The sequence below is a fragment of the Vipera ursinii genome, assembly GCF_947247035.1.
Source record: "Vipera ursinii genome assembly, chromosome: 2".
NCBI lineage: Eukaryota > Metazoa > Chordata > Lepidosauria > Squamata > Viperidae > Vipera > Vipera ursinii.
The window spans coordinates 281570699-281593922 of NC_139513.1; the positions used below are offsets into that span (position 1 = coordinate 281570699).

Consider the following 23224-nt stretch of genomic DNA (forward strand, 5'->3'; position numbering starts at 1 on the left):
TCTAGTTAATACATTTATATTTACAGAAATACAAGATTTGGGGGAAAAACTGAGTTCTGAAGTTCATGAGCATCTTAGAACGTGCCCCTGCATTTAACTGTTGTTTTACATTATATTGATTTTGTAGACATATTTATGATCAACGCTTCATGTGTTGAGCGATCCTGTTGATTCTTCTCTACCATTTGTATCATCAACCAATCCTTTAAGTCGAGATAAATGATGCAAAGCTCTATGAGAAAAAAAAATATTTTGCTTGCAATGTAAATATAAAAAAGTATAAAGCTAATAGACAGACTAATCCCACGACGATAGTATTCACACAATTTGCCAAGCTAGGAATTCATGATTTATTGAGCAATCTATCAAATCCTGGTTCAAACAATAAAGTGGGTATCATACATTATGCTGATCCTGAAACAAAACTTTGTTACCCATTATTAGGTGTGAACCAGACTACTGAATTCCAAGGATTCAGCTCCTAACAGTCCAAGTCACTGCTACTACATGTTTCTCGTAATGCAGATTATGTATCTCTAAAAGCATCATTTAACGTGGCTTTGGGGCATTTTTGTTCAAGTTGAAGGATGATTGCTCTTACTCAGACACACCATGGAATGAAAAAAAACAAAACCATAATTGCATTTTTTAAGTCTCTCTCCACATGCATATTTTTCAAGTATGCTGCTGCAGAGAGGATTCACTGGAAGAATCTTGCTGAGCTATGCGCTTTGCGTGAAAGGAACCAATGATGATGATGAAATGATCATCATATCCATAGGTTACAACAAAAAGGGCCCCAAAGATTAATTTTCATCAAGCATCAAAGAATTTGCTTCCAGGGGTGCTTTAGTTCAGTAACCTGCTTCCCATCACGGCCAGTTGGATAACTAAAGGGAAAATTTAAGTGCCTCGTCGGAGGGCTAAGAATCCAATTTAAGATTTAACAAACAGAGTAAATTCACAACTTCCTCCCCATCCAACCCAGGTTTAAAAATAACATAATAAATAATTGCTCATTGGTTTGTTGTGTAATTTAGGAGAGCCCAGTCATATTTTTTAAATCTTGCCATTTTAATAGGATCCATTACAAAGTACGAGTAATCCTCAACTTACAAGCATTCATCTAGTGCAGGGGTCTTCAAACCTGGCCCTTTTATGACTTGTGGACTTCAACTCCCAGAGTTCCTGGCTGAGGAATTCTGGGAGTTGAAGTCCACGAGTCATAAAAGGGCCAAGTTTGAAGACCCCTGATCTAGTGACTGTTTAATGGCACTGAAGTTACAATGACACTGAAAAACTGACTTACAACTGGTCCTAGCAGTTAAGACCGTTGCAGCATCCCCATGGTCACATGATCAAAACTGGGATGCTTGGCAACGGGCATTTTTATAATGGTTGCAGCATCCTGTGATTACCATTTGTAACCTTGCCAGCCAGCTTCCGAAAAGCAAAGTCAATGGGGAAAGCTGGATTTGCTTAATGACCATGTGATTCCTTTAACAACTTCAGGGATTCACTTAATAACTGTGGAGAAAAGATTTGTATAATCAGGTGTAATTCAAGCTTAACAACTGCCTTATTTAGCAACAGAAATTCTGGTCCCAATTCTGGTTGTAAATTGAGGATTAATTGTAGCCCAAAGCCTTTTTGGACATAAGACTTCATTACCTCAGACTTTTTTCCACAGTGTATTAACAAAAACACTGTATTCTTATGAATACTTGGTGATCTGGTGACATCTCATTTTTAATTGATCTTGCGAAACTTCTATTATTTTTGATTTTTTAAAATTAATTTATATTGAGGTTTGAGAAATTGTCAGCACTATCCTGGGAAGTGGAGGGCTCATGAGTCATGGTAGTCACAGATATTGTCATGGGGGTCACTGAACCAGGGTGTTCTCAGTGAAAATGCCAGCTTCAACGGGCAGAATTCAAACTATTTCTCTTGTAGGTGAAAAGAGTTGAAAAGGAAAGAAAATGGGAATAATGCACATGAGGTCACCTTAGGTTGGGCTACTGGCATGAAACCTAAAACTCCAGGTCAGGGGTCTTCAAACTTGGCAACTTTAAGACTTGTGGACTTCGACTCCCAGAATTCCTCAGCCAGCCTGGCTGAGGAACTCTGGGAGTTGAAGTCCACAAGCATCAACTGCAACCAAGGCAGTTGGGAATCTCAGCCTCTGAATGTCAGCACTTCTTACCTCTGAAGAGATCGGGCCACAGGGATCATATCACAATCGTCCAACTTGAAACCTTCATCTTTACTTGAAACCTAAAAAACAAAGAAGAAGAAGAAGAAGAAGAAGGAAACTGCTCAATAGCATAGTCCAACGTTGGGATTTTTAAAATTAGTATCTCCTCTAGGAAAAATCCATCTCGGGAAACGCAGAATATTCCATCTCTTAATATGGGGGGTGAGCTATTACTCCCCGTAGATCGGGCTCGCAACTTGGGGGTCCTTCTAGATTCACAGCTCTCCTTAGAAGATCATATAGGAGCTGTGACTAGGGGGGCCTTCGCCCAGGTTTGCGGCCCTATCTAGACCGGGATGCCTTGCGTACAGTCACTCATGCGCTCGTGACCTCTCGTTTGGACTACTGCAACGCTCTCTACATGGGGCTGCCCTTGAGTACCACTCAGAGGCTTCAACTGGTGCAGAATGCAGCTGCGCAAGTGGTGTTGGGGGTCTCCCGATACTCCCATGTTACACCTCTGCTCTGCGAGCTGCATTGGCTGCCAGTTGCCCTCCGGGTGAGATTCAAGGTGCTGGTAATGACCTATAAAGCCCTACATGGCATGGGTCCGGATTACCTACGGCAGCACCTGCTGCCGGCATCAACTTCCCTCCGTCCAGTGCGCTCCCACAGAGTGGGCCTCCTCAGGGTGCCTCCGATCAGAGAATGTCGATTGGTGGCCCCCAGGGGGAGGGCGTTCTCTGTGGGCGCGCCAGACCTATGGAACCGCTTGCCGGTTGAGCTCCGGATGGTCCCTGAGCTTCGCTCCTTCCGGCGCGATTTAAAAACTTATTTATTTGAACAATATGGCCTGGTTTGATGGGTTTAGGGTTGGATCTAATTTTAACATAGTTTTAAGCATTGTATTATATTGGGCATGATTATTTAATTCTTTTAACTTCTTTTAACTTTTGTATTTATATTTTGATATTTATTGCCCTGTACACCGCCCTGAGTCCTTCGGGAGAAGGGCGGTATAAAAATTTAATAAATAAATAAATAAATAAATTTTAAAAGGCTGTTTCAGTTTCCAACGTATTGACAAATAAGGATGACTTCATTGTTTAGCTTACTCAAATTTAAATATTTGGAGCCAGGAAGCCCACGAAAAAGTATTTACCTCCTTTCGGATTTCTGAAAGGCGTCTTTGGCACTAAATGTTATCAAAGATTCATTTAAATCCTGATGGTTGAGAAGATACAAGGAAGTCTAAGCAAATAAGTAACAGTAAAAGACGGCGCTTGTTTCAATTATTTCGTAAAGAAAGCTTCCCAAACTGCAATATGCCTGTGCGAACACCTAACCTAGATTTAATCATCGGTTGCCCAATCTTTTAGCTGTTAATATTTCCTGTAACTGATGATCAGCTTTTCACATCATTTTGCCTGGAAAACTGCTTCAGCTCAGTAACCTCTGAGGGTTTTCTAGCATGAACAGCTCATTTCAAAGCCTGCCACAAACACTTCTCTGTGAAAACACAGTGTTTCTGTGATGGGGAACACTGTCTGCCTGAGCCAGGGTCAGTGGTGATCCAGATGGCTTGATGGTCCCCTTTACCACTGCCTGGTAGGCTGAAGTCCTGCTTTCTTCAACGAGGATCTATTGCACAGGTCCTCTAGGGCACAGGTCGGCAACCTGCGGCTCCGGAGCCGCATGCGGCTCTTTGAGCCGTCTCTTGCGGCTCCCAGCCGCCCGGTGCGCGCGCACCTCTTCCAACGGGCAGTGGTGCGCGCGCACCTCTCCAAATGGAGAGTGGCACCGCCCGTTTGGAGAGGTGCACGCGCACCTCCCCGAATGGGCGGAGGTGCGCGCGCACCTCCCCAAACCTTTGGAGAGGTGCGCGCGTACCTCCGCGCGAATGAGCAGCGGTGCCGCTCTTTCAGGAAGCTGCCGCGGCCCGTCTGTGAAGCTGCCGAAAGCGGCAGCTTAGCAGACGGGCCGCGGCAGCTTCCTCAAAGAGCGGCGCCCCTGCCCATTCCGAGAGGTGCGCGCGCACCTCTCCGAACGACCGGAGTTGCGCGCGCACCTCCCCAAACCTTTGGGGAGGTGCGCGCGTACCTCCGCGCAAAGGGGCAGCGGTGCCGCTCTTTCAGGAAGCTGCCGCGGCCCGTCTGTGAAGCTGCCGAAAGCGGCAGCTTAGCAGACTGGCCGCGGCAGCTTCCTCAAAGAGCGGCGCCCCTGCCCATTCCGAGAGGTGCGCGCGCACCTCTCCGAACGACCGGAGTTGCGCGCGCACCCCTCCCCAAACCTTTGGGGAGGTGCGCGCGTACCTCCGCGCGAAGAGGCAGCGGTGCCGCTCTTTGAGGAAGCTGCCGCGGCCTGTCTGTGAAGCTGCCGAAAGCGGCAGCTTAGCAGACGGGCCGCGGCAGCTTCCTCAAAGAGCGGCGCCGCTGCCCCTTCGCGCGGAGGTACGCGCGCACCTCCCCAAAGGTTTGGGGAGGTGCGTGCGCAACTCCGGTCGTTCGGAGAGGTGCGCGCGCACCTCTCGGAATGGGCAGGGGCGCCTCTCTTTTTGAGGAAGCTGAGACGGGCCGCGGCAGCTTCCTCAAAGAGCGGCACCGCTGCCCCTTCGCACGGAGGTACGCGCGCACCTCCCCAAAGGTTTGGGGAGGTGCGCGCGCAACTCCGGTCGTTCGGAGAGGTGCGCGCGCACCTCTCGGAATGGGCAGGGGCGCCTCTCTTTTTGAGGAAGCTGAGACGGGCCGCGGCAGCTTCCTCAAAGAGCGGCACCGCTGCCCATTCGCGCGGAGGTACGCGCGCACCTCCGGTCGTTCGGAGAGGTGCGCGCGCACCTCTCGGAATGGGCAGGGGCGCCGCTCTTTGAGGAAGCTGCCACGGCCCATCTGCAAAGCTGCCGAAAGCGGCAGCTTTGCAGACGGGCCGTCGCTGTCGGGCAACCGGGAACCGCTTCCATCTCATTTTTTAAAAAAATGGCAGCCGCGTGCGTCCGCGCATGCGCAAAAAACCTTTTTGCGCATGCGCGTGCATGGACACACGCACGCGGCTCCCTCTTTTTTTAATTTGTGATGGAACCGGTTCCCAGTGGCTCTTTTTCTTTTTTAGGTTGCCGACCCCTGCTCTAGGGGAAAACACCCCCAAAGAATGCAAATACTTCCACCATGCTTGACAGCTGGTTATGAGACTCTTAAGGGTAGTCTGTTGACTTACGACCGCAATGGAACATGCCCATTACAGTTGTACATTTGATGGGCTCAAAGTGGGTCACCCGCAAGCCCTACCTGGCCTGTTTCACAGTGGTCGTTAAGTGAATCAACTGTTTTGCTACAGGCCAGGGTTGCTGAAAACTGGAAATAAATGCACAGGGTTGGGGCAAAAATGTTGTAATGCTGCAAATGGCGGTAAATGTGTCCGGGTTACTGAGCATCTTGAGATGCAGCCACGTGATTGAAGAAATAAATAAATAAATAAATAAATAAATAAATAAATAATAATAATAATAATAATAATAATAATAATAATAATAATAATAATAATAATAATAGAAATTTCCTGACAGCTAGAACAATTCATCAGTGGAACCACCTGCCTTCAGAAGCAGCGAATGCTCCAACATTAGAAATTTTTTAAGAATACACTTCTTCTTCTTCTTCTTCTTCTTCTTATTATTATTATTATTATTATTATTATTATTATTATGAAGAAGTTGGAAGGGACCTTGGAGGTCATCTAGTCCAACCCCCTGCTCAGGAAGGAAACCCTATACCATTTCAGGCAAATGGCTGTCCAGTCTCTTCTTAAAAACTTCCAGTGTTGGAGCATTCACCGCTTCTGGAGGCAGGTGGTTCCACTGATGAATTGTTCTAACTGTCAGGAAGTTTCTCCTTAGTTCTAGGTTGCTTCTCTCCTTGATTAGTTTCCATCTGTTGCTTCTTGTCCTGCCTTCAGGCGCTTTGGAGAATAGCTTGACTCCCTCTTCTTTGTGGCAACCTTGTAGGTTGGGGACAGCTGTTGGAATTTCAGATCTCGGCTAAGTGCCATTGGGCAGGTCTGTTGTAACTTCAAACAGTTACTAAGTGACCAGTCGTAAGGCAAAGATTACCTGTACAGGTAGCCTCAACCTATAACAATTTGTTTAATGTCTGTTTGAAGTTACAATGACACTGAAAAAAGTGACTTAGGACCGCTTGCCACACAACCATTGCAGCATCCCCATGGTCGAGTGATCAAAATTCAGATGCTTGGGAACTGGCATGCACTTATGATGGTTGCATTGTCCATGTGATCACCTTATGATCACCTTTCGCGACCTTCTGACATATCAAAGTCAATGGGGAATCCAGATTCACTTAAAATTTGGGCTACTAACTTAACAACTGCAGTGATTCACTTAACAAATGTAGCAAGTAAGATCATAAAATGGGGCAAAACTCATTTAACAATTGTCTTGCTTAGCCACCAAATTTGGGGGTCAGTTATGGTTGTAAAGGGACGCGGTGGCTCAGTGGGTTAGGACGCTGAACTTGTCGATCGGAAGGTCAGCAGTTTGACGGGTTGAATCCCGAGTGCCGCATAGCAGAGTGAGCGCCTGTTACTCGTCCCAGCTTCTGCCCACCTAGCAGTTCGAAAGCATGTAAAAATGCAAGTAGAAAAATAGGGACCACTACGGTGGGAAGGTAACAGCGTTCCGTGCGCCTTTGGCGTCTAGTCATGCCGGCCACGTGACCACGGAGACGTCCTCGGACAAGCGCTGGCTCTTCGGCTATGAAACGGAGATGAGCACCGGCCCCTAGAGTCGGAAACGACTAGCACGCATGTGCGGGGGAACCTTTACCTTTACCTATGGTTGTAAGTCGAGGACTACTTGTATTGGGGAATGTAGGGTTTGGTTTCCTTCTGGCATAACACCCACATAACTGGCATAACTGGCATAACAGCCTTCTCCATCATTAAAAATAGGGGATGAGGTATTACCCCCCGTTGATAGGGCTCGCAACTTGGGAGTCCTCCTGGATTCACGGCTCAGTTTGGAAGATCATATAGGAGCTGTGACCAGGGGGGCTTTTGCCCAGATTCGCCTGGTGCGCCAGTTGCGTCCCTATCTGGACCGAGATGCTCTACGTACAGTCACTCATGCGCTCGTGACCTCCCGGTTAGACTACTGCAATGCTCTCTACATGGGGCTGCCCTTGAGGACCACCCGAAGACTTCAACTGGTGCAGAATTCAGCCGCGCGGGTTTTGATGGGAGCTTCCCGATACTCCCATGTAACACCTCTTCTCCGTGAGCTGCATGGGCTTCCGGTTGCCCTCCGGGTGAGATTCAAGGTTCTGGTAATGACCTATAAAGCCCTAAATGGGTCCGGAATATCTAAGGGAACACCTGCTGCCGGCATCATCTTCCCATCGTCCTGTGCGCCCCCACAGGGATGGCCTTCTCAGGGTACCGCCGGTTAATGAATGCCGGCGGGTTATTCCAAGGGGAAGGGCGTTCTCTGTGGGTGCGCCTGCCCTATGGAACGAACTACCCACAGAACTTAGGACTGCCCCCGACCTTCGCTCATTTCGCCGGGACCTGAAAACTTGGCTCTTCGATCTATTTGGTCCAGACTGTGGGGTTGTTAACTTAACTGGGTTTTAGATTTACTCTTGGGGCTTGAATTTAATTTGTTTTGTTTTTATTTTTTGTATTCATGGTTTTAACTGCCCTGTAAACCGCCCTGAGTCCTATGGGAATAGGGCTGTATACAAATCCAATAAAATAAATAAATAAATAATACCCACAGAACCCTACAAGTTCCATTTCTCTAACTTTTTTCTGTATAACAGGCCTTGGAGTTTTTATTGTTGTTGTTGTTAAACTGAGGTGTTCAGGTGTTTGTAATTGTCTGTGAGCCAGGCATGACCTGCCTCTTTAATTATAGTGAGAACTTTACAGAGATGTGAGAAAAGAGTTGAAGTTTGTTTTGATTACAGGGCAGGGTTGGCTCAAATCATATCTAATTGTTCAATGGCCGTAATTATCTCATTAAGCAAACTGATCAAACATGTATGTTATTTTTCTTTGTTTTGATTCTTCGGTGCCTCCCTGCATTTCTGTTTATTTCTATTCTCAAGGTAGCTTACGATAATAAAACAGAAGTCGATGAGTACGTATAAAATGAACATTCAGTCGAGCATTCGTATCATTAACAATTAAAAGTTTGAGAACAGAGATGAGTTTAACCATTGTCTTAAACAGTGAGACAGTCAGAACTCGGGAGGCTAAGAAAATGGGGTGAGATGTCCCCTTGTAGCATCTTTTCTCATCTCCTGAGGTCCTTTCCCCTATGCGTGTTGTACCTACCACATGATTTCTCCATTTTTATTATCTGGTTCCTTCCGAACTGTGAGGAGGAATCCTGAAGACAAGCCACTTTGCCAAGATTTGCCTTAACTCTGATGGAATATTACTCACAGATGCTGCCCCATGAAGACAGGGAGACCTTTATATATCCTGGAGCTTAGAGGAGGATGAGGGACAAGTTGTGATTGCCTGCCCCCTCCTTTCATACCCAAGGACTGCTGGCCCATCCAGTTTTCTGGGTTTGAAATGGAAGGTCATCATTGTTAGTGCTTCCTGGCCTAACTAGGGTCCTTAAGGCTGAAAGCAGCTTGAGACAGGTTGCCTATTTGGGGAAAAAAGATGGCTGTAGCTCATCCCCTACATCAGGAGGGGTCAAACTGCCAGCCCATGGGCCGGATGCGTCATGCCGAAACCACACCCACCCCAGCAATGGGGAAAACGTCACGATACATCGCAACACATCATGTGACGTGGCGAGTTTGACATCCCTACCCTACGTGGTCATGCTACCTACGTGTGCTCTGCCCAGACTCCTGCTTTTTCCCCCTGACACTTGTCAACCTGTAGACCTCCTCTTTGGTTCTTCCATGAGGAGGAAAAGGATGAGGAAAATGGATAAGGAATCTCCTGGCATAGCCTCACTTGGGGCTCTGTATCTCATGTTTTCCAGCTGGTTTCAGATGTTTCCACCACCCAAAAAAGGCCTTCCCATGATCCTTATTTTGATCTCCCTCTTGGGTCCTATACATTTTTCCACCTATCCTTTGCCTACCATGTATTGCATTAGCATACTTGCTTGCTCTTTGTTTGATCTAGTTGCATCTTCTGCCTTCTTTCCTTTCCCCTTTCTGTCATTCTTTTATGTGTGGGGGTGGGTAGGAGTGCAATATGATACTGTTATTGTCTCAAAATGGACCTGTGCTTTTATTTTCTAAAAGGCAGAGCTGTAGGGTGATAGAATGAAAAAAAAAGCACCAAACTATAAGGTAACTATTGCACTCTGATTCCAATAATTTATCAGTAGGACTCACAGGAGACTGAAAACACTCACTGGCAAAGATATGCAAAATATTCAGAGAAGCTAAAAGAAAGTGATTTTTTTTCTCCACAGAACTGTACTGCACAAAAGCACACATGGATATGTTTCCTGCATGGGTCCTTGGACACATCCATCCATTGATCTGTTTGTCACCTTTGGGAGAAAATGTCAAAGCCTCACCACTCGAGAACAAATCTAGGAACTCAGACCTGCAGTTAGGAGCTAACAGCGCAGAGCCAGATGCAGATAAGCATACAATAATTAAACACCACGGAGAATCTCATTTTACACAGAGCTGCTTACTTTTGGGGGCTCTTCGTTTGGTCCGTCAGATTTGTTTTTGTGAAAGCCGTGCTGAACTGCTTGAAGGTTAAACAGCATCAGTTTCAAAGCTTCTACAGGACCATGATGATTTCCACCCGAAAATGTTTTCTCCTGGAATCAAAGAAAGAAAGACTCTGCCTATCAAAGAAAACCTGAAAAAGTTATCTTTCCCAAATGAGAGTTTTGGACTGTGATATCAAAGTGAATTTTCCCCTTAGGTTTGCTTCCTATTACCTATAAAGAACATTCTGTAGGAAATCTCTTCTTTAGCCTTTGCTCTGTCCTAAGATAGAAATATTATACTCAATCAGATATTTGAAGCCTAGAAGTTAAGATGTCTAAGCAAAACATTCTCTTTGAGCCCTGGGCATTTGGACAACATTGGCACTTGAAACGGAAGTATGGTACCATGATTCCCTCCAGAATATGAGCTTTTCTGGAATTACAAGGTAGAGGGAAGTTGAGGGAAACAGCACAAATGATTGCAAGTTATATGCTAATGGTAAACAATTGGAACAAACAGATTAACCTGTATATTTTTACAAAATATTTAGTAAAGATGAAAAAAATGAAGAGACATTTTAAGATGTGCAAATGCTGATAGGAAGATAATGGATGGTGTTCTGTCTGTTATGAGGATTTAATGTTTGTTGCAATAAGTGGGAAAATGTCTTAGTGTAAGAGCTTGTTTCTCCTATTGTTATATGGAAGCAAGAGTTGGTTATGTCAGCAAAACCTAAAAAGCAAGCTGTCTACGGTGGTAATGAGATATTTAAGAATTGTGTGGCTAACAGCATGGTCAGGAAAGAACGCACGATGAATGAATACGAACTGAATGCCAGAGTGAATGACCAGTATGAAATAAGTATTTTGAATTTATTTGGTTATACAGAAAGAATGAAAGAAATGCAAACATGTATGTATGAAGGAAGGAAGGATAGACTGAAAAGTTGTGACTGGATGAGTTGATGACAGTTCCAAGGGAGATGAGATGATTAAAGAACAACAACAACAACAACAAAAAGGATAGGTGTATGGACAAAGTAAAAATGAGGAAGGGAAGAAAATTATGCAGAAGTTGAGGAAATCCAGATTTAAATTTCCTTTATTTGTATTATTTTGCCTTTAATTGATTTTACTTACTATTTACTTTCTTTCTGCACTCTGCATTAACACTTCTTAGCTTGAAAGAAAACAGGGTAATAGGTATGTATGTATATCTAATTCTCATGTCAGCATGCCTGGCTTTATTGTTGCCTCAGTGAAATTCAGAGCATTCACCCACATACCTAGCTGGTACTGACAATTGTGCAAACTCCTTGGAAAGCCCTGCTTTAACTAATGCAAGCTTAATATTAATGTTCATCACTTCAACTTTTATTTACCTGTTGACCATTCTGCAAACAGTCTTCTAAAAAGTTATTGACCATGCTGGCCCTGGGGTTTGGTGGAGAATTCTCCTCCATACAGGATATAGGTACCGGAGATTTTCTGTGGATAGAAATGTAGAAGTTAGGAAGCTCAAGTAAGAAGCACTTTTTTAAAAAAGTTTCTGCATTATGTTTATACACTGTACAGCAGGGGTGTCAAACTGCTGGCCCGCAGGCCGGATGCATCACGCGGAAACCACGCCCACCCCATTGCCGGCAATGGCAAAACTGTCACGATACGTTGCGCGATCTCACGTGAGGTCGCAGGTTTGACATGTCTGCTGTACAGTAACTGGAAAAAAAAATCTTTACAATCCAAGAATAGCCCAATGCATAAATATATTCATAAATTCTAATCATTCTGTTTTTCCTTTCAATTTTTAGCTGTTCATTGTTATTGGCTTTGAGAGCTCTAGCTACTGTTCCTTTCGAACTGATCAGATAGATCCTCATTAACACCCTCACCTGCAAGACAGCCTTTTTGGTAGCTTTAATCTCAACTAGGACCCTTGGACAACTAGAGGCTTTCTTGGTATGAAGGCACCCATGCAAATTCCATCAAAACAAGGCGATGCTACAGCTGGATCCTTTTTGTGACCAAGGTCACTGTACAATTCCACTGAGTCCAAGAGACTGAGCTTCCCAATTTCTTCCAGACCTACCCATCTGATAAAATGAACCTGGCACCAGTTAAATGCCTGCAGGTTATTAATACCAGAGATGTAACATTGAGGGCCAGAGGGATGAAGGGTTATTTGTCCCCAACAGAGCAAGAAAACCAGGAAGATGATTATTATTATTATTATTATTATTATTATTATTATTATTATTATTATTATTATTATTATTATTATTATTATTATTATTATTTATTATATTTGTATACCGCCCTTCTCCCGAAGGACTCAGGGCGGTGAACAGGGCAATACATGTTAAAAGACAAGAATACAAAAATTAAAAGAGATTAAACAAGATGCCCAAAAACTATAACAATAAGTTAAAATACATTAAAAGCAATAAAACCCAAACCTATCACCCATCAGGCCAGGCCGGCTTGTTCGAACAGGTAGGTCTTTAGATCACGCCGGATGGAGCGAAGGTCGGGTGCCATCCGGAGCTCAACCGGAAGATGGATCCATAAATCCGGCGCGCCCACAGAGAAGGCCCTCCCCCATAAGGCAATTGAGCAGCAGTCTGGAAGGGCAGGCAAACCCCTAGGCATCCAAAACTCAGCAATTCTCCAAGCCTGAGGCCAGATGTCCATCATCAGCTAGTGGGTCAGGGAATGCATTGCATTCATATACACAACCAGCAAGATATGTCATTGCAACTTCCGCCCTCGGGGGGAGCAGCTACATTAACAGTTCTACTCCCAAACGCAATAGTAAGAGGCATTTGAAATGTGGGGAAGAGGCAAATCATCTTAAGTTCATTAGAAAATAGGTGAATTTGCCTTCCTGCTGTACCATACCCATTTCCTGTCAGTTCCATCCTTCAACACTAAGAATGGTATTAGACTAACCATGAAGTACCATTCTGGTCATTGATGATGGACCAGATGGTCCCACCCTATCAGAAGGACTCAAGAATCAAGAGATAGTTCTAGTAACTAAAGCTTTAATCCTTAGCTACTTTGATTTGCTATTGTAATTGCTTGTTTTTTGGTGCCTCTTGATGGACAATGAAATGCAGAAGGCCAGAATGGCTAGAAAGTCATAAAACCGCACAGGCAGATTCTCAGCTGCCATTTTCCCAACTCTCCAATCCTTGTAAAGAGTCTGTCCCTCTATCCTCTATGGGGAAAAAAATTATACTTTAAAAATGCAACTCAATTCTTAGCAGAATTTCCTAGGAGAGGGAACAAAATAAACAAATGTCAAAATGAACAAAGAATTACTGACGTGGATTTTGTCCCCTGGCTTTGTTGCTGGGCGAATGGCTGCAGGCCACTTGTCACCTTGTTGACTAAACGGGAGTGCTTATTTGTGGTGTGGGTTTTAGGGAGAAGCAGAAAGGTTTTGGAGTGGAGTTCAAGGAAAGGAGGATCTCATAAACTGGGTCTCCAGAGCCGTAAAAAATATTTTTCTCCCCTGCCTTTGGTTAAATAATAACAACAGCAGCAGCAGCAGCAACAACTTTATTGTCACTTTGAATGTACACCGATCGGCATACATCAAAATGAAATTTCGTTGCATACAGCTCTCAAAGGGTCACCACCTCCGATATACACTCCTTGTTCGTGGCCAGCTCGAGTTTCAGATCGTCCATTTTAGTCTCTAGGGAGCGAACTACGGCAAACAGGACAGATGGAAACGGGGCTCCATGTGGATTAGCCCTCAAATTAGCTTGTATTCCTGCAGGACAACCTCGCCTTCTTTCCTTTTTCTGATCCTGACTCTTCCACCTTTTCCTTAAAGGGGCCTTGCTTCTTTTCGCCCCTGGAGCACGCTGCTGCCGCCGCCACCGACTCCTCCAAAAGCCCCACTCCCTTCCTCTGGGCCTGCCGACAGCCTCATCCAGTTCCTTCACTCCATAAGCCCCGGGACCTCTCCTCCTCTGCCTCCTTTGGAAACAGCTGAGGTGGGCTGGTGAATACAGCGTGCGTTCATTATGTTGTGGGGAAAATAAGGAGGAGGAAGGTGTGTTGTTGCTGGTTCGCTCCCACAGAGTCGGCCTCCTCAGGGTTCCGTCGGCTAGGCAATGCCAGCTGGCGACCCCCAGGGGGAAAGCCTTCTCTGTGGGCGCGCTGACCCTCTGGAATGAACTGCCTCCGGAGCTGCGGACGGCCCCTGACCTTCGGTCCTTCTGCCATGACCTGAAGACATGGATGTTCCAACAAGCGGGCTTGGACTGACTATGGTTTTAAATTTGGCTTTTATTGGGTTAAATTGTCATTTATTTATTACATCCATTGTTTAGTTCTTTTTTAAATTTTGTACTTTATGTTTTTTAATTTTTTATTGTTGTGAGCCGCCCTGAGTCCTTGGGGAGAAGGGCGGCATATAAATTTAATAAATCTAAATCTAATCTTATTTGAAAAAAATAAATAAAGGTGGGATACACATAAATAACAAAGTCTGGCCATAATCTGGCTGACTACAGGTAGTCCTCGACTTACAACAGTTTGCCTAGTGACCATTTGAAGTTACAACGGCACTGAAAAAAAGTGACTTAGGACCGTTGCAGCATCCCCATGGTCACATGATTTACATTCAGATGCTTGGCAATTGACTCCTATTTATGACAGTGTGTTGTGATTCCGTGCCAGCCTCTGAACCCAGCAGCTGAGTCCGGGGAATCAGAGGAGGAGGAGGAGGGGCCTGGGGAGCCATCAGAGTCGGAGGAAGGCTCTGATGAGTTACCAGACTTACCAAGTGAGGAAGAGCCTGGCCCCTCCACTCGTGGTCAAACTGAAAGCTAGCTAGGCTGGGAGGCGGAGTCAGACTCAGCTGGAAGACCTCAGAGACACTCGGAAACGTAGACAGGTCACACGAGTAAATCAGAGGGAGGCAATGGGGCGACTCCATGGGAGAAGGAGAAAGCAGAGAGAAGCCACGCCTTGGGGGCTGCGTAACAAAAAGGGAATGTGTGGGTAGGGCTGGTTGCTAGAAGCAACCGTTTGCAAAGAACTTCTGTGTCAAGAGATGATGGTCTGTTTATGTTACCAGTGAATTATTTCTTGTTTTGGATCGTGCTCTGTTTTGTTTGTGGATAAGGTCTGTAACTTCAATAAAAGGGGTTTATTTATCCTGTCTACTGCTAAATTAGGGGTTGCCTTGTGAAGTAACAAGGACGTAGCAGGCTGGGACAGAGCACAGGGTCCCGGGATCATGCGATCACATTTTGTGACTTTCTGACAAGCGAAGTCAATGTGGAAGCCCGATTTGCTTCACAGCTGTATTGCTAACTTATAACAACTGCAGCGATTCACTTAACAACTGTGGTGAGAAAAGTCGTAAAATGGGGCAAAACTCGCTTAACAACTGTCTCACTTAGCAACATAAATTTATATATATATAAATGTATATATATATATATACACTAAAAGATACTGAAAGGATCTGCACAGACATAGAGTACACAGAGAAGGTGCCACTTGTATTGCTCCCTCAACTAGGACCAGGGGTAGGCAACCTTGGCTCTTTTATGACTCGTGGACTTCAGCTCCCAGAATTCCTGAGCCAGCATGGCTCAGCTTGGAAACCTCTCCCTTTCCCCTCAGCATGGCTGGCTCAGGAATTCTGGGAATTGAAGTCCACAGGCCTCTCTTTTCAGTGCTGTTGTAACTTCAAATAGTCACTAAACCAGGGGTAGGCAACCTCGGCTCTTTTATGACTCATGGACTTTAACTCCCAGAATTCCTGAGCCAGCCATGCTGGCTCAGGAATTCTGGGAGTTGAAGTCCATGAGTCATAAAAGAGCCGAGGTTGCCTACCCCTGCACTAAACAAACGGATTACAGGTGAGTCAAGGTAAACATGAATACAGGTAAACAAATGAATTCAGGTAAGTCAAGGACTACCTCTATTCAGTGTCAATGGCTAACAAACTGGGGGTGGAGTGGGGGTGCATGGGAAAGTAACTCTGCATTTCTCAACTTTTTTTTTTGTCCTCTGAACTTGGAATATTGACAGCTCTTTCCCACTGCATTAAATGTGGAGACTAGAGTATAGGTTCCTAAAGTAAACAAATCACGTTTTCAAAGAAATGTCACAGAAGTCTTTCTCAAACACAGCCCTGCCCAGAGGTTTGACGCAATTCCTGGCCATTACTCATGTTACCCTTGACCTTCGAAAAGCACTGTACAGGTCCTGTAACAGAAATCCTGAGAATGTAATAAGCACAAAAGGAATAACCCAGTTTATGAACACATAAGCAGGCTTGGCTCCTGACATAGAGAACATGGACAGAAATCTTCCAAGGAAATTATCGGTCCCTTGGGAAATATTGAGCCAACGTTAAGTGTGTGGGTAACGGGGACTGGTTGGTTATAATAGCAGTGAAGGGTTCTGTGGACGCCACTTGCATTTAGGTAGCTTCTCAAGCTACTAAGAAGTGAATCTGGAACTCTTTGTTCTTTTCTTAATACAATGATCTGGAGACAACTAATGGAGCTAAATGGTTGAGGAGTCAGGAAAGATACAGCATATGGTTAAGCTACAAATACAAGAGCCTTGGTGGAGCAGTGGGCTAATGCCTCCTTAAGTAACACCAGCTGCCTGCAATTAGTGCAGGTTCGAGTCCCACCAGGCTCAAGGTTGACTCAGCCTTCCATCCTTCCGAGGTAGGTAAAATGAGGACCCAGATTGTTGGGGGCAATAAGCTGACTTTGTAAAAATGCCGCTTGGGGGGGGGGGGAAAGCCCTAATAAGAAGGCATATACATAGAATGAAGGCTATTGCTAAGCACATTGATTTGTGCTTTAGATTGTAAGCCGCCCTGAGTCTTCGGAGAAGGGCGGGATATAAATGGGATTTTTAAAAAAAAAACTTGTGAAAGAGGTGACTTTCAAAGGGGGAGTGGACAAACTCATGAAGAATCTGGCTTCACCATTACGACAAGAGGATCTAGCAGTGGTCGTCTTAGATTGCTTGTACAAACACCATCATTTTATGACATTCAAATAGGTTGAAGAAGCTGGTATTAGTCAGGCTATTGCTGAAGAGTTCCACTCTGTGTATCCATAAAAAACTTAATGGGATTCTCATATACTCACAAACCAATGGGACCATTGTCCCACAATCTTTCTGCTTCTAGTATATCCACTGTACAAGGACTGCCATCATTTTTCAGGAGACTAGTTGATTCCTCAGCCAAAGGTTCCAGTGCCCTCCTTGCTTCCTGAATTAGTTTCTCTGTGTCATCTAAAATAATTATAAATGTCACAATTAAAAATGTTACATGTCATGGCTGATACATATTGCATATTATTTCAAATAAATACGAGTGTCTAAAGCAGGTTTAGGAGCACTCGGGGAACAGTGCTTAGAATACGGTATTTCAGGCTAATTCTGCCCAAACCTGGAGTTTGATCCTGATGGGGCTCAATGTTGACTTAGCCTTCCATCCTTGTGAGATCGCTAAAATGAGGACCCAGATTGTTGGGGGCAATATGCTGACATTGTAAACTATCCAGAGCATGCTGTAAAGCAGTGTGGGGCAGTACATAAGTGCTATTGCTATACTCAGCCTTGGCAATTTTAAGACCGGTGGATTTCAATTCCCAGAAATCCCTAACCAGGCCCAACCCAAGAAGAATTCTGGGAGTTGAAATTGACAATTGCACTTTATTTATATTATATTTATATTTATTTGATTTATATACTGCCCTTCTCCCGAAGGACTCAGGGTGGTGAACTACTTATTGAACTACTGCTAAATAAACCATGCTTCTTCACAGTATCTAAACCCAATCGCTATTATGCCATATTCCCAAAAGTTGACAAAATCAGACATCAAAATAAATGCTATTGTACGTTACCTATAAGCAGATCCTTTTGCTCTCTTAAGCCCTGTGGTAGAAAACAGGCACTTGGACAGTCTTTTTGGCAATTTGTTTGAGTATCACACTTGTGCTTCAGGCTCCCCACATCATTATGTCTTGAGCACTTGGGGGAGCTTAATCTATTAAGATTTTGAAACTCCATCAGCTCCTCATTATTTTGCAAAGACAGATGCTCACTTTCCAGATGTGAGGTCTGTGTAGAATTTTCATTACTTGAATCCAATAGGAGATTATGATTCTTCAGCCAGATGGGATATTTGGATTCAGGAATACTACTTAAGTCTGAAATGCTCAACTCAGTTTTATGGCTTGTCAGCCATCTTGGATAATTCTTAAGAAACGCAGTCTCTCGGTTGGCAAGCTGGTCTCTACCAGCTAACACAGAATCATGTCTGTGAAATGTATGTTGTATACCCTTTTTTCTGCTAGCTTCACGGTATGAGGAGGGAAGCAAGGAATTTTTCAAATAATCTTCTTTTTCTTTATCATTGAACGATGGAGTCCAGTGATGAGAACAAGAGGCAGATGTTCTCCATGACCGCCTGTTCACATTACCTCTCTGAGCTAATGACCTAGAAATCTTGAATGAGAGGGAGCCATCTGCAGGAAATGCTAAAAGATCATCTGTAGTCAGACTGACTATATCTGGCTCATAAACAGTTTTTTTTCTCAGACGTGTATGCTGCTTGACATTTTCTAAAACAAGAAGAGACATAATTTGACTTAAACTACAGGTTCCAAGAAAGGAAATATTTCAAACGTTACTTGTAATCCTTCTTGTCAGCCAGGCAACAGAACTTTCTATGCCATCCCTTCTAATATTGAGACTCATTTCTAGAGATTAAAAGACGGTCTGGGCACCACACTCTTTAAAGTCTGAAAATTTGAAGATTTTAGTTATTTCAAATTATAATTTCATATGACAATGCTGAAATCTTGGGAGATTCGCTGATAACTGAAGCCCTACATTTTCTTGAAAGGCATACACTTTTTGTCAAATATTTCTACCTTTCCTACCTGAATGCAAATACACAATTTTCACTGTTTCATCACATAAGTAACATACAGTAACATAAATGTGCAAAGACAAAATAATACCACAAATGAGTGTCCAAGATTTCAAGTTATATTACTGGTTAGATGATTTTGAGACAGTGGTTCATTCTTAGCCCAACCACTCTCATGGGGTTGTTTCTTGCGAAAAAAGAAGCTGAGACATAATGTACATTGCTTTCATGTCTACAAAACACAGGCAATATATGAATGTAATAATAATAATTGCTAACAATAAGAATATGAATTGATCCTTATTATATCAACTACATGGGATAGCTTTTAGTTATAATTTCCACAGAACGTATCACCAACCCATATTAAAAAACACAAATGCACTACAAAATAAAGAATCCAAATAACATTAGATACTTTTACAAACTCAAGCCAGTGAAGAAGATGAAGAGGAGGAGGCGAAGGAAGAGGAAGTCATCAACTACATGGCTTAGCTTTCACTTATATTCTCTATGAACTGTATAACCAACTCATATTAAAAAACACACAAATATATATAACAAAGGGAAATACAAATAACACCAAAATTATTTAAAGAACATAAGAAATTGTCTGAGTTGGATATAGGGAGATGGGTAACATAAAAAATTAATAAATAAATGTAATAAATAAATGAATAAATAAGAACTATGTTAGCTTGACATTTGGATGCTATTTTCAAAGTGACCTCTAATACAGGTAAAGATTCCTCCCCACATACTTTATTGAAAAGGAAAACACACGTACCACATTTGGGCTCAAAATCATCTTTTGAGGAACTGAAGTTTTCGGGAGCCCATGGAAGAATTTCAATTTTTCCAGGTCTGACGTCAGGGGATGAAAGACTGAGATTGAAATCTTTAATATAGGCCTCTAAAGCTTGAGAGGCAGAACTATAGAGTTTGTCCTTGTAGTGGACTGAACTGTGACTCAAGGAGACACGGCCACTCTGAAAGTTACCACTTGCTAGAAGAGATGACACAGTTGTTTCTGGAGAACAGATATTACTTTTCTTAACCAAGCAGGACATTACTTTTCATTCAGGGGCCTTCTGCAACTTCTCCTGAAGCTTTCAAGAACTGTCATTAAGCAAGAAAATACAGATTTTGAGAGTCACTCTGAGACACAATAATATATTTTCAAATCTGCCATCATTATCACATTTAACACTCCCCCCCAAAGAGAAGGTATTTTGTTTAAATTATTTCATTTATAGTTTATATTGATTGTAGTTTTATAGTGCTGTAGATTTCCTGTACAGTTAATGACAGAAAACCAAAATATTTTTGCTAAATTGGACAGCAAAAAGTATTTTCTTGTCAAATTAAATCACAATCCTGAATTAGAAATTAAACTGTAGTTAGATACACCTATTTTGTCCCATGCTGCTCACTGGCTTGTGAGAACTATGATAGATTACAGATTTTTTTTAAAAAAATCTGATTTTATACTCAACATTTTACAAGAAGAGGAATATATAGTGAATGAAGCAGAGGAAGAACAATTTGCATCAATTCACTGTTGGCTGTATGGAAAGTTTGCTAGTTTAGCATTTTGTATTTATCCAAGCAATATGGCTTGCAAAATATAATATATGGTTTACTATATTGAGTGAACCTAGTCAATTGTGATTTATTTCATAAAGGAGCTATAATTAACACCTCAACCCAGTAATCTCTTATTATTGTTCATTGAGCAATCAGCCAGATAGACATGTTTATCCACCTGAGTTCTTCCCCAAGACCTGAGATAGTTGTTTGATGGTGTTAAAGATATTATCACAGGATGTAAGCTGTTCCAAGTAAAGCTGCCTCTTGCAATTGACTGATGGGGATTCTGTGAATGCAGATGATGTTGAAGTGGTGCTCCAAATATTTTGAGATTGCACCCAAGGCATCTTTTATTATTGGTACCATCTTTGTTTGCTTTTTTGGTCCTATTTTAAATTATTTTAATTAACTCAATTAATAATAATCCAAATTATTAATTACAATAGGTTTAATGAATTAAATTGATAATTAAAAATATTATTATGGTTGGTCGCATAATTATTTATTTATTTATTTATTTATTTATTTGTTTGTTTTTATAAACCGCCCTTCTCCCGAGGGACTCGGGGCGGTGTACAGAGTAAGGTAGGTATACAGATTGAACAATAGTGAAAAACAATAGTAAAAACAAACTGGGACCCCAATTAGAGCTATCAGGCCAGGCCGGACTGCTGGAACAGGTAAGTTTTTAAGTCGCGTCGGAAGGTGCGGAGGTTGGGGGCCATCCGGATTTCGGTTGGCAAGCAGTTCCAGAGGGCTGGCGCACCCACTGAGAATGCCCTCCCCCTGGGGGCCACCAGCCGACATTTAGACCGCATTTGGTATTTTTATCCAGCGATAATTCCTTTCCAGGACCTTGGATAGGCAGATGCTGTTTGATAATGTGAAAGGTACCGTTTTTAATGCCAGTAGTGTTCAAGTGGTGCTACAGTTGTTTTCAGAATGCATCCATGGCGCTTACTAAAACAAAAATATTATGGACTACCAGATTCTGTAACAACTTTGTTCCCTATGCCATCTGTCTGGTAAACTCCCAAGATTCATTTTTCTTGCATGTACATGTATAGATTTGAAATAGATTGTGTTGTTTCCGTGTCATAGAATATATGTAGGTGTATGCAATTTTTTTCTTTTTTCTTTTGTCATATTTATGTAGTGTATATTGGAGGTGGTGATCCTTTGAGAGCTATAAGCAACAAAATTTCATTTTAATGTATGCCGATTAGTGTACATTTAAAAGTGACAATAAAATTATTCTATTCTATTCATATGGTTCATAATACAGTCAGCCACATGTTTGGACTTAATTTGGCATTTTCTTCCACCTATCAAGTCCTTCCCAGATGTTGATGTTTGATGGTGTTAGAGATATAGTGGCAGGATGTCAGTTTTTCCAAGCAAAGCTATCTTTTGCAATTGTAAGTGAATCTCACAACAGTCCAATATTATGCAGGTCTGTAGATCCATCAAATTCAACTGCTGAATCAAATCCTGAACAAGAACCCTTGAGATGACTATTCATAGTCAATTATATGTTTCTTACATGCTCCTAAGATTAGGTCAAAAGGTTCCCCCGCACACGTGTGCTAGTCGTTTCCAACTCTAGAGACCGGTGCTCATCTCTGTTTCAAAGCCGAAGAGCCAGTGCTTGTCCAAGGACGTCTCCGTGGTCATGTGGCCGGCATGACTAGACACCAAAGGCGCACGGAACGCTGTTACCTTCCCACCGGAGTGGTCCCTATTTTTCTACTTGCATTTTTACGTGCTTTCGAACTGCTAGGTTGGCAGAAGCTGGGACGAGTAACAGGCGCTCACTCTGTTACGCGGCACTCGGGATTCGACCCGCCAAACTGCCGATCGTCTGATCGACAAGCTCAGCGTCCTAACCCACTGAACCACCGCGTCCCTCTCCTAAGTTAATCCTAAGATTAACTCCATGCCTAAACCATCAATTAAGGAGGCATCAGCCTTGGTGGAGCAGTGGGCTGATGCCTCCTTAAGTAACACCAGCTGCCTGCAATTAGTGCAGGTTCGAGTCCCACCAGGCTCAAGGTTGACTCAGCCTTCCATCCTTCCGAGGTAGGTAAAATGAGGACCCAGATTGTTGGGGGCAATAAACTGACTTTGTAATAATGCCGCTTGGGGTGTGTGTGTGAAAGCCCTAATAAGCAGGCATATACATAGAATGAAGGCTACTGCTAAGCTTGTAAGCCGCCCTGAGTCTTCGGAGAAGGGCGGGATATAAATGGAATTAAAATAAAATAAAATAAAATAAATAAATAAATAAATAAATAAATAAATAAATAAATAAATAAATAAATAAATTTAGTTACGTTTACGTCAAAATAACCTAAAACCTTAACCCTATGCAGGGGTGCCTGTGCTACTACTACTACTAATAATAATAAAGTTGGAAGGGACCTTCGAGGTCATCTAGTCCAACCCCTTGCTCAGGCAGGAAACCCTATATCATTTCGGACAAATGGCTGTCCAGTCTCTTCTTAAAAACTTCCAGTGTTGGAGCATTCACAGCTTCTGGAGGCAGGTTGTTCCACTGATTAATTGTTCTAACTGTCAGATAGTTCCTCCTTGATCCAGAAGCCACATGAAGAGTGATTTTTAGCAGTTTCAGAGGTCAGCCTAATCCTGTCAGGGATCCTCCGGCCGTGTTAAAATAAAAATAAAAATACAACGACTCTTCCCCCTTGACCTCACCTGCATCCCCGGCGGAATTTCCTCCGACTCCCGCCCGCCGATTTTGAAAACGCATCACCTCCCACCTATGCCA

At 43.2% G+C, this 23224-nt stretch overlaps 1 protein-coding gene across 1 annotated transcript; it reads right to left on the minus strand.

Annotated features, from left to right (window-relative positions):
* LOC310636460 (lung adenoma susceptibility protein 2) lies at positions 1–23221 on the minus strand. Its single transcript, XM_083356315.1, has 8 exons — positions 23152–23221; positions 19634–19965; positions 17816–18535; positions 17051–17198; positions 11291–11396; positions 9885–10016; positions 2207–2277; positions 1–232 (listed from the first exon to the last, which is right to left on the minus strand). Exons 2-8 carry the CDS (start codon positions 19914–19916, stop codon positions 148–150), a joined length of 1545 nt encoding a protein of 514 aa, XP_083212441.1. The 5' UTR covers positions 19917–19965; positions 23152–23221; the 3' UTR covers positions 1–147.
* Positions 23222–23224: the final 3 nt, after the last annotated feature.

Coding starts and splice junctions, on each gene's coding strand:
- LOC310636460 (XM_083356315.1), bottom strand. CDS start 19,916: ATGTCCTGCTTGGTTAAGAAAAGTAATATCTGTTCTCCAGAAACAACT. Junction 11,397..17,050: donor GACAATGGTCCCATTGGTTT/GTGAGTATATGA, acceptor TTCTATCCACAG/AAAATCTCCGGTACCTATAT. Junction 2,278..9,884: donor CAAACGAAGAGCCCCCAAAA/GTAAGCAGCTCT, acceptor TTTGTTTTTTAG/GTTTCAAGTAAAGATGAAGG.